At 37.3% G+C, this 14,851-nt stretch overlaps 1 protein-coding gene across 1 annotated transcript in view; it reads right to left on the bottom strand.

The window, feature by feature from the left end:
- The window catches only part of LOC140121911 (dynein axonemal heavy chain 5-like), a 200,949-nt gene that overhangs the window by 98,973 nt on the left and 87,125 nt on the right, over positions 1-14,851 (bottom strand). The window contains exons 37-45 of the mRNA XM_072142073.1: positions 14,085-14,177; positions 12,438-12,637; positions 9,875-10,085; positions 9,079-9,192; positions 8,760-8,894; positions 7,853-8,077; positions 5,098-5,206; positions 4,356-4,483; positions 1,977-2,045 (exon numbers count right to left, since the gene is read on the bottom strand). Of these exons, the coding sequence (XP_071998174.1) occupies positions 1,977-2,045; positions 4,356-4,483; positions 5,098-5,206; positions 7,853-8,077; positions 8,760-8,894; positions 9,079-9,192; positions 9,875-10,085; positions 12,438-12,637; positions 14,085-14,177 (1,284 nt within the window). The remainder of the gene's footprint in view (positions 1-1,976; positions 2,046-4,355; positions 4,484-5,097; positions 5,207-7,852; positions 8,078-8,759; positions 8,895-9,078; positions 9,193-9,874; positions 10,086-12,437; positions 12,638-14,084; positions 14,178-14,851) is intronic.

The following is a 14,851-nucleotide window of genomic DNA, read 5'->3' on the forward strand; positions in this document are numbered from 1 at the left end:
TGTCACAACTTACTGTAGTCAAAGATTTGTAGATTGTAAATGATTTCTAGGGAAAATTTAAGATGGCAAACTGTGCGTGTATAAAGCACACAACCTGCAACCTTATGCTTTTGTGTGGTAACAGATCTCCTCAGTAACTTCCAATATCATACTAGGGTGGTGAATATGTGATGCCACTTATAGCTCTTGGTAATAAGAAAAAAAGATGATCATTTCAGAATACAGTTATCTAATATTAAATATAAAGAAGACCCTATATGTGTATATTCTGTTTATATATAAAGTAGAGATAGAGAAAGAGAAAGGGCACATTTAATAAGAACAGTGCAAACTGCCCTATATACGCATTTTAGGAACCCGTTCTTCATGAATCTGATGCCCTCTGCACTGTTCGACAGAATGCACCACTTTTTTTGGTGCACCTTTAACATGAGCGTGAAACACAATTCTGTCAGACTTTGCATGATAAATGTGGTGCACGGTCCGACTGAGTACCAGAATGTCCCCTTCATGTGTCGCATGAAGAATAGTGCAGCCGTGCCACAAAAGGGTTGCGTTTGACACATATGTTGCGCGGACCCTTCTTAAATACTTGTTCAGGCAGTTTGCGCTAGAGAGAACGTGCCGAATCTTACAGAAAACTGGCGCACGGAGCTTAGTAAACGAGTCCCAATGGGTGAAATATAATTACTCAAGGGGTCACTCATTTTCTAAGTAAACTATTTGTCATGTAAAGGTGGTATTGAATTTAAATGTTTCCTGGTTTTGGTAACAAATTATCCACTCCACACTGGGAAAAGAATAGCTATGCCCATGATGTCTAATAAAGAGAAATGATACAAAGAAAAAGTATTGAAGTATTAAATATAGAAAGAGAAATACAAAAATCCTTGGGATGTCATGACAGCAGCTGAACTCTATCAGTAATTAGAAAGCAATCCAGCTGCTTAGTGGTGATCACAGTAGGAGTGCATAAATAATAGAGATTAATCCCAATGTGTGGGTCGACATTTTGCATATATATTCGAATTCTGTAGGCTTAGAGACCATGTTAGTCCTACCCACTGTTTGTAACAGGTGGGGTATCTGAAGATAGTGATAGTGAGATGATAGTGGTCTGTCAAATTAAATTATAAGAGTGAATGCGATAGGCCCCAGTGTCAGGGCAGGGGGTTGATGGGTTCCAGAATTCCACAAATAGTAATAAATCTCTAGAATCTCTCTCTTAATGTGTAAATCAGTTATCTGTCTCAATATGTTTGCAACCTTATAGCTGCAAAACATCCTGGTATCATTGATTACATGATAAATTGTAAACTACTGAAGGCTCCACTGCCCTTTATGCACGCTCACCATGCAAGACTCAATTGCTGAACAAAAAGCATAGTTAAGTGTGTTATTTACCATTTTTGTCTTATAACTCTTGTGTCACCCCCTTCATCCTCATAGACTGTAAGCTCTTGTGAACAGGGCCTTCACTCCTATTATTCCATATGACTGTTTGACTCTTTTATGTAATATTATATTTGTATATGTTCTTTATGATTTGTAAAGCGCTATAGAATATGATGGCACTATATAAATAAAAATTATTATTATTATTGTTACCATCAAAATCACCAGAGCCCCTCCATGCTGTAGCCTCACAGACTGGTTCAGGGTGCAAGGAGCATTTCCGCCCGCCCCGCAATGAGATTACATCAGGTATAGGGAGGGTATGTGCTGAGGGAGCAACATAATAGGAGAGAAAGTGTAACAGGCTGTGAATCTGCAGCAGGGAGGGGCACTGGTAACATCCCCAGGAGCCCTTCAGGGTCATTAGCATAATTTTAAGTGTTGATTTTTACAAAGGATTGATTTTCATGGTAGATAGACTTCAACTTTTTTGATGTCATAACCATTACGTTGTGTATTATAGAGCCATAAGGCACTATGCATCACCCTAAAACACCATTGCAAAAATGAACAAGTTGTACCTTTATTGTTTCAGTTTTGCCTGTACCATGGTCTCCTTGAAGAATTACACTGTTTTTCTGCCGCAATATCTAAAAGAAATATTTATCTAGTTAAATTCCTTGACTCCAAAATTCTATGTTTTAAACATATAAATTGTGAGAATTACAAATAGGCAATGATAGATGAATGTAAGGTATATATCTCAAAATAAGATATACAGTTAGGGCCAGAAATATTTGGACAGTGACACAATTTTCGCGAGTTGGGCTCTGCATGCCACCACATTGGATTTGAAATGAAACCTTTACAACAGAATTCAAGTGCAGATTGTAATGTTTAATTTGAAGGGTTGAACAAAAATATCTGATAGAAAATGTAGGAATTGTACACATTTCTTTACAAACACTCCACATTTTAGGAGCTCAAAAGTAATTGGACAAATAAACATAACCCAAACAAAATATTTTTATTTTCAATATTATGTTGTGAATCCTTTGGAGGCAATCACTGCCTTAAGTCTGGAACCCATGGACATCACCAAACGCTGGATTTCCTCCTTCTTAATGCTTTGCCAGGCCTTTACAGCCGTAGCCTTCAGGTCTTTCTTGTTTGTGGGTCTTTCCGTTTTAAGTCTGGATTTGAGCAAGTGAAATGCATGCTCAATTGGGTTAAGATCTGGTGATTGACTTGGCCATTGCAGAATGTTCCACTTTTTTGCACTCATGAACTCCTGGGTAGCTTTGGCTGTATGCTTGGGGTCATTGTCCTTCTGTACTATGAAGCGCCGGCCGATCAACTTTGCAGCATTTGGCTGAATCTGGGCTGAAAGTATATCCCGGTACACTTCAGAATTCATCCGGCTACTCTTGTCTGCTGTTATGTCATCAATAAACACAAGTGACCCAGTGCTATTGAAAGCCATGCATGCCCATGCCATCACGTTGCCTCCACCATGTTTTACAGAGGATGTGGTGTGCCTTGGATTATGTGCCGTTCCCTTTCTTCTCCAAACTTTTTTCTTCCCATCATTCTGGTACAGGTTGATCTTTTTCTCATCTGTCCATAGAATACTTTTCCAGAACTGAGCTGATTTCTTGAGGTGTTTTTCGGCGAATTTAACTCTGGCCTGTCTATTTTTGGAATTGATGAATGGTTTGCTTCTAGATGTGAACCCTTTGTATTTACTTTCATGGAGTCTTCTCTTTACTGTTGACTTAGAGACAGATACACCTACTTCACTGAGAGTGTTCTGGACTTCAGTTGATGTTGTGAACGGGTTCTTCTTCACCAAAGAAAGTATGTGGCGATCATCCACCACTGTTGTCATCCCAGGCCTTTTTGAGTTCCCAAGCTCACCAGTCAATTCCTTTTTTCTCAGAATGTACCCGACTGTTGATTTTGCTACTCCAAGCATGTCTGCTATCTCTCTGATGGATTTTTTCTTTTTTTTCAGCCTCAGGATGTTCTGCTTCACCTCAATTGAGAGTTCCTTTGACCGCATGTTGTCTGGTCACAGCAACAGCTTCCAAATGCAAAACCACACACCTTGAATCAACCCCAGACCTTTTAACTACTTCATTGATTACAGGTTAACGAGGGAGACGCCTTCAGAGTTAATTGCAGCCCTTAGAGTCCATTGTCCAATTACTTTTGGTCCCTTGAAAAAGAGGAGGCTATGCATTACAGAGCTATGATTCCTAAACCCTTTCTCCGATTTGGATGTGGAAACTCTCATATTGCAGCTGGGAGTGTGCACTTTCAGCCCATATTATATATATAATTGTATTTCTGAAGATGTTTTTGTAAACAGCTAAAATGACAAAACTTGTGTCACTGTCCAAATATTTCTGGCCTTAACTGTATTGTAGCATATTTTATGTGGATCAAATAAGAACATATTAATCTACTGCAAATATTTAAGCTGAATAAAATATATTGATATATACATTATGAATAATATGTACAGTGTATAATACAAGATCTTTTAGCTTTACTGTATGTAAATGAAACTGAACTACAGGCTGACAATAGAATCATTTATCAATGTCCTTGTAGCAATGAGCTTACAACATGAGTCAACGTGGGGCAGAGTTCCATTGCATTAATTTACATATCAATTAAAACAACAGAAAACACACAGGAAAATAAGATAAATTCTAGAAGCATTATTGTTTGGGTGTCTAAAAAAACATATATATATATATATATATATATATTAAAAATGGCTTAGATTTTTTAAAATAAATAGACAACATACCGTATACTCTTTTCATTGGCACTTGTTTTTATTGTGCAGATAATAGTGATTGAACAGTCATACCACATATATGGGCTACATGACAATTTTGTAGCAAATCTTTAGTATTACAAGTTGGCTTTCTAACTGCATTCATATTTACCTGTGATATTTTAAAAAAACATTTCTCAGTTGCTGGATTCATAATTAAAGGAATTTTTGCACCATAAAATTCACATCCATAGGTATACTGAGCATCTAATATATTTAGCTCAGGTCTGGGAGATCCATCTGTAAGAAAAAATTATTAGTAAAACCATTTTCTTTAACCGTGAGATATTTTGGACCTTGATACCTAAAGAAAAGCAAAACTTTTTGTACAGCCTCATATTTCCTTTGCAGATTAGATTTTTTATACTTTATTTTACAGTGAATAGAAATAATAACTACCATTTAAAATAAATCTTCCAATTACCCATATGTGTCTAATATGCATATACTGCAACAGAGAAAAGACAATTCTATCTCCATTTAAGTACTTGTGCTTTACCTGCACATTTACATAGAACATGGGTGAAGAACAAAGAGGTTCAGACTGGTAACAAGAGGTCATTTTGGTTGTAATGTGCATTCTGTGTGGGGAAGGTATTAAGAGTGGCACATTGTGTAGTTATTCCCCCCACCAGGGTCTCAGTAATACCAGCACTTGAATCACATTCGATTTTTGCTATAAACTGACCCCACTGCAGTCCACTTACCGTTCATTGTGCCAACTTTCCAAAAAATAGGGTTGAGGGTGGTGGGAGAAAAAGAAATTGCATGATTTCCATATACAGTAAATGAAAACCTTTTTTTTTACATATTTAGGAAGGTAACCTACATAACTTTCATGTTTACTTATTTACCTTTTTCCTTCAGGTAAAACTTTATTGTTCTTTTCCAATCGAAATCCGCAACCTCACGTACTTTCCGCGACAATATATTTTCCATGACATCACGAAGTTGCAATATTTGCTATAAGCAAAATGCATTTCTTTGTTACTTGTTAAACCTCAAAGTTATTACACGTGCAAAATTTATCTGTGTAGAAACCAAGTTTTCCAACCTGTACTGAATGTGACTATTATTTTTGGTAAATCTGTGCGATGAACAGAACTGAAGTAAGACTTATTAGAAAGATATATAAAGAATATCTCCAAGAAGATGATGCTTCTCACTATTATTTGTCTGAATGTAAGAGAACAGGCTGCAGCAGGATCCTCCCCCTATGTTTTGTCTGTAGTAGGATGGATTGATTTTTATAGGGTTTACTGGACTAAAAACCGGTCATTAGTACAATTGGAGGGGGTCTCACACCAGGCACCCTTACGGATCTGATATTGTCAATGTACAGAGAATGGAATCGGACAGTTCCATCCTTTGTGTAGTGGCCAAACCAAATAATTGCAATGTGTAGTAACTAGATTTAGCCACTACACTGAGAATGGAGCTATCTGATGCCTGTTCAATTTTCTATGCATTCACTATTGAGAAATGCGAATCAGAGGGGGTGTCAGGTGTCCCTTCAATCAGATGCCTGACCATTTGTAAAGATTAGTCTGCAATATTTTTAGCCTGGAAAAATCTTCGAAGCTCCATTCCTTTCTGAAGCCATCTCCCCTCAGCAAGAAAAGGAACAGATTAGCTGGAAATTAATCCATGTTCTCTGCAGGATTTATAGAAGGTTATTGCTTTTGATAACATGCGGAAAACTCAGCCCAGGTGCCTGTACATACCCAATAACCCCTATGCCACAAAACAGAGCAACTGTATTCTAGATATCCCACAATCACCACATGAGTACATACTTGGAGTACTAGAGACATAAAATAAAAACTACTGTTTACTTAACATCACAGAGAGACTAAGCGCAAAACAATTTCACCAACAATTCAGTTATAACGGCAACACTTTAGATAATAGCAGTGTTAGTCATTTCCTTCCATATATTACAGACATGTCTGACAATGTGTAAAATAGGTAAAACAGATGGCAAATGTTCTTCATGAATTTTTTGTTATGCATAATTCAGCATCAAACAGAGATGGCAAATGATGTTTGTAAAATAAGCATCTGTTGTATAACATAAAGTGGCATATTTGGCTAATGTTTCATAAAATGCTAATCTTAAAGGGAACCTATCACCAGGGACCTCATTTTCACTAGACAGGCTACAGACGCCCATCACAGCTGCATTGCACATATGCCTTTCTGCCTTCTCTAAGCATTTGTATTACAATATAATTGTGTGTTTTAACACACAATCTGGCCCCAGGGGTTGGATTTGGTTTGCAAATTAAAACATGTGACAAATGACTATGCTGCTCACTCACTCCTCAGTTCTCAGCCCTCATCTTTCTGCTTGTATACAAATAGCCACAGATTGAGGGTCATGTGATCTGTATCTGTCCATGAAGAATTGCCCTGCCAGGACCTTGATCTTATATTCATGAATACTGTAAGGTCCTGACAGGGCGATTGTTCGTGGACAGATAGAGATCACATGACCTTCCATCTGTGGCCATTTTATGGTCAGGAATGTCTGGCTGAAGGGGTAAAAGACAGGAGCCCTTACTGTGGGCACCAGGCCATCACCCCAGCACAGAGCTCACCAGACAGGACTCTTCCCAATGTCCCAGCCTGATCTTGTCTGAGTTCCAGAGTATACACAGACCTAAAGAAGCACCCAATATAATGTGCAAAATCGTAGTCTTAGTTGTGCACGATTTTTATCTTCCCAATAAACGGACAACATTTTGGAAATATGTTCGATCAGCGCCATTTTTAATACGTACTCCTTGGGGCACAACAATATCCTACTCTAGATTCATTTGTCACTACAGCACACCCCTGAGGCCACATACTCCAGAGGGGAAAGGAGGGGGCTGCGATCACACAGGCTTTATTTTAAAGTTGTTCCTGTTACTAAGCATAACTTGAGAAGGTTAGTATACCTTTATTCCTAACTCCCTCAATTTATTAAAGGTAATCGTACACTAGGTAGCGCTATATTCTCTGTCTTTTTTTCTTTTTGAGCATATAGATTATATTTGGAGCTACTGCTAGCCCCACAATTCTTCCTGTAAAGGGAGACCCTGAAGAGAAGCTTTATAGGTAGATCCGTGGTGGTAGGTTTCCTTTAAAGGAAATCTACCATCTGAAGTAGTTCTCTACCATCTACCATCTGAAGAATTCTCCTTCCCTGCAATATCCCTATGCCATTTTTATCTAAATCTTTTATTTAGCTTTCCCTAAAACAATTATATCGATATGCAAATTAACTGCAGGGGCTACTCCTTGCCCCCAGTAGTCCCTGCAGTTAATTTGCATATCAATATCATTACTTTTATTTTACGGAAAGCTAAAAATAAATTACCAAAAACGGTTTACAGATGGGAGGGAAAATCTACTTCAGGAACTAGGAACTATGACTAGGAACTAGCTTTCTTCAAATAAAAAAACATACAGTGGCTACATTGGCTGTACAATGTGTTAGTTTACCTTGAACAGAGATAAATCATGTGCTTGGCCCTGAGCAATTTGCATCTAATTTTTTAAACAAATGAAATCTTTTTAGATAAGAAGGTTCTATGAACATAGAGGAACAGAGAAAAATCATACCATGGTTATGTTTTCCAGTTTAATCTTCTGTGAATGGGAGATTGTATCTTCCATATTTTTCCAGTGCCCCTTAGCAATCATAGTAGACAGTTTGAGAGCCATTGCTGTATATTTTTTGATGATACGAGATTGAGCTTTGCGATCCGGTCTTATTTCCGATATAGAGCTTTCGAAGTCTTTGGTCCATAGGTAAAGCAGGCCAAGGACTGCAGCTTGGGTTTGATACTTTAAAAAAGTCACTATTGTTAGTAAAAAAAAGTCTATAATGGTTTAAATATATTTTAATGTTAGCTAACAATATGTTTTGCGCTGCATTCTAAAGCTTTCTTATTAAAATTCATATATTTGCCCTGGGTGTTTCCAGAGCTCCTCAGTCTGGTAGCTTCACATGCTTTTACAACGAGCATTGCAGATTTCCCCTCTCCCTACACTTCCTGCTGCTGCTGGATTACACAGGCACAGGTTGGGTGTGACATGTTCTGCTCATTGTAACAGTCCGTGAATCTGCAGCACTGAGGGGCTCTAGTAATGGGCCCTTCAGGATCATTACCATAGTTAAAAAGTTCATTTTAGAAGGAAGGAGGTCATGGATAACAAATATAAGATCACCACAGTCACAGTGCCTGGATATATGAGTAAGTGTCTCTGATTTATCATGCTTTATTTTGATTGTAGATTTTCTATAAGCTTTACTACATCTGTATGCTCAATATGAATAATGCAAAATAGTCCGACCACAGAGCAATCAGATTAAGATGGTCCAGTAACACATTACACATGATTACAGAATAATAGGAAGTACTGTAAAATGATCATACATGTTTATTCATTAAGTTTTAAATATAGTAACGAGCAATAGCAATCATGAATTTACTGTTTACAGGTGTGTAGCGGTATTAGATGATACCTTTTGTGTCCACTCATCTATAGCTATTCCTTGATTGATGTCTTCAATCACATCATAGATTTTGTTATTTAATGAAGTACATAGGCTGCTATGCAATTTACGGAGCCAGGCACCTAAGTCAGAAGTAATGGCAACCTATACAATGAATAAAGAAAAAATTTAAAAAACTTGTACCAATGTACACTATTTAAATAGCTAGACACAGTCAAACTATGCATGAAAAGAGTCCATAGATGAGTAATGCAGAAAGACTGGTTTCAACATGAGTAAGAAATTAAGGAAGGCACTTAACAGGCCAAAGGTCATAGGTAATAGTCACCTGTTCATCTAACTGTAAACATTCCCCTGCATATCCTGTGACAGCCACTGCATTCATTTTCCTAGTAGGCTCTCTATATGCAATGCCTCGATTCCTTTCCTGGGATATGCCAGCCTGTAATACATAAGAGAAGGTCACTTATTCCAGTTTGTGCTATTAAATTGTTTTAAGAAATATGAACAAACTCAACTTAATATTGTTAATAGTGTTGGGTATGGGTATGTTAACGTGGAGGTGGTGCTTACAACTGGCGTTAACGCATGTGTTTTCACGCAGATGACAACAGCTGAGAGAGGAGATTTGCCTAATTACATTGCTGTCAACATTGCGCGATGTTAAAGCATATGTTAACATAGCATTAACAAACTCATGTGTTAATTTGGTGTTAATTGTGTTAACACATGAGTTTTGAAAGTGCAATGTTGATAGCAATGTAATTAGGCAAATCTCCTCTTTCAGCTGTTGTGATATGACTGAGGGCTATATTAAAACATCAAATCACTTATACTCACCTCCTCTGGCGTTCCTGTTCACCTGCGGTGCCACCCGTCAACACCACCTGGTGGTGCTGTCCTGACCACTGCCACATACAGTTTTCAGGCTGGGCGTGATTGCACTGCATATCTGTCTACTGCAACTTTTTACATTAAAATGTTCCTAATCTTCTGCCATGAAAGGCGACAGCTTGTGTCATAAACATCAATAAAAAAACATGCTAAAGATTTTTATAATGAATTATTTTGTCTAAAAATGTTACAGTGTAGAAACTGAATAAATAAAAAATATTTTTACTTACAGATTTTAGGGATCTTACAAATAAACTTTCCGTGTCTGTGACATGTGTTGTGCTTCTCTGCCCTGTTGAAAGCCAACCTTCATTTCCAGATCGAACACTTAAAAAATCAAGAATTGGTCCCGCTGCTTCAACTTCCTCTTCATCAGAAATCACACTTTCCTCCTCTTCCACTTTCTCTACTTCAATAGAGGAAACTCCACCAAACAAGCACCTGAATGGTCACGGATTTCAAAAAGAAATCATGAGATATAAATTAAAAAACAAATAAAGTCGTTCATTACTATGATATACATTACACATTTTTCAAGTAATCAAATGTTTAATGTGTTTTAATTATTTATTATTCCGTTTTCTTGTGTAGTATATGTAGCACACAAGAAACAGATAATCTATTATGCCCCATATGTCTTTAAGCAGGAACAGATTGACAGCCGCTATTACAATTAGGTTAAAGGGATAACAATTAAATCCCTATGATCCTAACAATGATGTTACCAGACAAAAACGACTCCATGTAATCATGCAATTACCCAAAAGTAAACCAAGTCAATGTGTATGTTAAAAGTATACCAATATTCTTTATATATATTTCTGCATTTAAATTATATGCATTTGCACACATGTACAACTAATTTATTAGATGTTATACATTATACAGTATACATTCTGTATACATTATACAGTAGATCCTACAACACCTTCTATATTGAGATACACTTAAAGTGGTATGCCAAAATTGTTGATGACTTACATTTAAGACAGGTTAGTATATGTTGTATACTGAGTTGTATGCTCTGGAACTTACACAGCTCTATATGCAATATAGCAACCAGAAGAGTTACTGTATACTAGTTCAATTTGTCTCCTCTCTTCTCCTTTTACTACCCGCTGCAAGTCAAGGCAGGTAACCACTGGAGGAGGACCTGGGTTTACACTTTAGATCTTGCAGTCAATGGTGACTGTGGCATCTACATGTTTATAGAGAATAGGGGCTTCATTTTAACCATTAGCACCCGTGCTAAGCATCGCAAAGTGATGATACTTGCACATGGCAAATGGTATTTTTTTTAAAGAAAAAAAAATGATTATGAAAAGATAATTAAAAACTTCTGCTGTAAGAATTTCAACCCACATAGTTATCTACTTAGAGGACAAAATTTATAGTTTAAAAGGGAGATGGCAGAATTGCAGGTTTTTGTATTCCCTCCCAGAAAGAGTAAAGAAAGGTTTATCAATAAGTGCCTCAACATGTTGCTATTAAAGGCAACCCAGCAGAAAGTGACCTAATAAACCAATCAGTAAGTTGTCAAGTAGTTTAACATCTTCAAGATTGTATATAAAGTCAAGGAGGTGGAGATATTAGCAGTGCAATCATGTTCACTCCATCTCACAATGCTCATTTTGTTGTGATTGACATCATGCACTCAACTTCTGGAGAGACAATTACTGATGTCCCTGGACACAGGACCATAAATTACAGCAAAAGGAGCATTATGAGAGCTTGACTTTAGTGTTAAGATCTCCACATCTATGAGTTAGCTGGGCTATGAAAGAAACAAACTGGTAGTAGTTTATTAGGTCAGTTTCTGCTGACTGGTTCTCTTTAAATATTGAAACCTGTCCCTCAAAAAACAAGGTCTAATCCAGCTACATTTCTGAAAAATAAAAAAAAAGTTACAACTCTTGGCAAATGACAATGGAATAACAGAAAATATTGGTTGGTCATCTAGGTAAATCCAACAGCGAGGAAGCAGCACTCCAAGTTTCAATAGTGGTATTTATTGCACCAGTGGAAAAAGATACAACGTTGGTTGGTCATCTAGGTTTAAAGCAGGCAAGCCACTAAAATACTGAGATAAAACTATGAGGTGAAGTTCCCACCGGTGTTTAGCAGATTCTGTTACATATTCTGTTCTGTTACATATTCTGTCAGTTATTGCAGATGACATGGTGAAGCAGTCTTTTTTCCATTATAGATGTGATGACAGAAGGAAGGTCCATTGAAGTATATTGGGATTGGAAGGTGAACAGAAGACATTCCATTCATTTTTTGTTTTAGATTAAGCATTTTGACTGTGCTAATCTTCTTATATTTGCAATACGTGGCTTCCTGCCTTCTAAAAATCACCTTTACAAATTATGCTAATTAGCCTGCACGGCTCCTGGGGGTGTAAGGAACACTTCCCCTCCCACTGTTTGCTGAAGTGAGAGGGGTGAGAGAGGGGTGAAGTGCTGATGAAGCAGTCTAAAGCCTGTAAAGCTACAGTACAGATGGGAATATTAGAATATTACTTTTAAAAATTGATTTTAGAAGAAAGGAGGCAAAGGATAACAGATATAAGAATATTAACACAATCACAGGGCCTGAATCTATGACTAAGTGTCCCTAGTTTATCCTGCTTGATTTTGATGATAGATTTTGGAGAGTACAGTCACAGGTGTAAACTGGGCCTTTGCTGACCATGCATTCAAGTTGTCTGTTTTCTAACCAATTAACTGACAAAAGAACATTATGCAAATGTACTTTATTGAAAAAAATTGTCTCTAAGAACTTATACATTACCTCAAATGATGGCAAAGATACTTAATATCATAGGGTCTGCTGAGCACTGATACCAATGCCAAATCTGACAAGAAGTAGAAACGAGGGAATGTTTGTCTCATTCTGCCGAGGTACGAGTTTAATGCACAAAAACAAATCTCAAGCTCCTGGTAGAAGTGTCTCAAAAGAAGCTCTTTGGGGACATCTCCTGTACAGCAGCACTATGTAAACGAGTAATAAAAGTTAAGTTGTGCTTCACATAAAATAAAAAAGCAAAATTCTGAAGCCACTGCCCCATAAAACTACAATGCACAAATAAATTAACAAATTAGTTCAAAGCGGCATATCACAACACAGTCTTTTACTGTTAGCATAAGCCAGACATTTTCAAGCTGTCTAGGGACACAAGCTTATCTTCTTACATCCAGTTGATAACTTATTCATACATTTCAAGTACATCATGAACATCAATTTGAAAGATGATCCAGTTGGGGTTTAAATCAAATAGGTTTGAACCATTGGTGCTCCAACTGTACTGGAAATTAGTATATAATCCCCTCTAGTCCTCTAGAATACTTAAAACTATATAAAAGTTTATATTGCTATATTTCTACAAATTAAGCATTTAGGGTTAGCATTAAGGTTGGCCCTAACCCTAATAATAACTCTAACACTATCCCTAGGACAAATCCTCACACTAATGAAAACATTTGTAGAAATAGATCTGAACTTTTTTCTTTAAAAAATCTGTTATGGAGTACTAGAGGGGATTTGATTTGGTACCAAAAAATCTGTAGATAAATCGGCTGATAAATCTATGAATGGACGAATAATTTTCCTCATCTCTACTCACTATTAATGAATTTAGTTAATAAAGCAAGATAGCCACTGAAAATTCAAATTTAATGCGGTTGTACTTTCCTTATAAGGATTACTAGAGCTCCAGCTAGAGACAAGAGGGTAAAGCTCATTGGCTAGAATGGCTACCTCAAAATGCTAGATTTCTGGCAATAAATGCCATAAAAAATGTTTATAGATTTGTTTTAAAGGGAAGCCTTACTTAAAAAATGTATTTGCGCTGGAAAACCATTATTTGGGGTTGGGCAATGGCTGTAAAAAGTTATCTCATGTGCTTCTTCTACTCAAGTATTCATAATTGTAGGTATGGTGTGAATGGCAGAATCGGCATTTTATAATGAAATCGGGCAGCTTAACAGTCAAATTCATATATAAAATATATGCTAACATAGGCTACAAATAATTTTCAATCATTGTAGATGAAATAGATCATAAAAAATGTATATATGCCTTGGGGGTGTATTAGAACATCTTATACTCATCGCTACCATGCACCTACAGTGGCACCTGTTTGTATATAGAGGTCAGCAATGATGTCACATTGACAAAGTGTGTGCCACTATAGTAGAAAATTTGGGTTGCAGTGGTGAACACACTAATGATGCCATATCACTGCCATCCTCTGTATACAGGGAGCACAGGGAGAGGTGAGTATAACATGTTGTTAATAAACCCCACAGACAACTTTTTTCTTATCCCAGAAAGCCAAGAAACTCAATAAATCCGCCCACAGTATAATAAAAAACAATTGTGAATGAAAAACGCACATTTAGGTCCCATTTGTATTAAAGTTATTAGAATTCTCTTTACCTGAAGGACATTTCTCATCTTGTATGCTGAAACCATCATTAAGGTCCAACGTCTGTTAACTTTTGCAAATCTTCTTGCATCCCGAGGTAATTCCTGATCATTGAAAATAGAAGAAAACTGTTGTTTGTTCATATTTATGCCTTTGTAATATCAATAAGGTTTTAGTCTGTACTAGTGGACCCAAGTTGGAAACTTAGAATGCACTGCATTTCATTTATAGAGAGGTTATGAGCAGCCGCAGCAACAATGTCTAAGGAGACAATCGGAATTGTCTCAAAAGTGAAAGTGCATTAGATTGAAGTCGAAGTAAAATGGAATGTGCATCCACCTTCTTTCTCCCCTTCTTCTATATTGTACTCTTATCCTGATTTTAGGGTATATCTCTTAGTCACGAAGTTGATGACATTAGAGATAATACTTTGATAACCGTGCTGATTTATATACTTATTAGAGATGAGCGAACATACTCGCCCGCTCGAGAAAATGGTAGCTCCCGCCGTTTTGCTTTTTGGCGGCCAGAAACAGAGCCAATCACAAGCCAGGAGACTCTGCACTCCACCCAGCATGACGTGGTACCCTTACACGTCGATAGCAGTGGTTGGCTGGCCAGATCAGGTGACCCTGGGATAGACTAGCCGCTGCCCACGCTGCTCGGATCATTCTGTGTCTGGATGCCGCTAGGGAGAGAGCTGCTGCTGGTCAGGGAAAGCGTTAGGGTGTTCTATTAGCTTACTGTTAGGCAGGAGTGATTCTACAAGAACCCAACA

This window comes from Engystomops pustulosus, chromosome 3 (assembly GCF_040894005.1).
Source record: "Engystomops pustulosus chromosome 3, aEngPut4.maternal, whole genome shotgun sequence".
Taxonomy (NCBI): domain Eukaryota; kingdom Metazoa; phylum Chordata; class Amphibia; order Anura; family Leptodactylidae; genus Engystomops; species Engystomops pustulosus.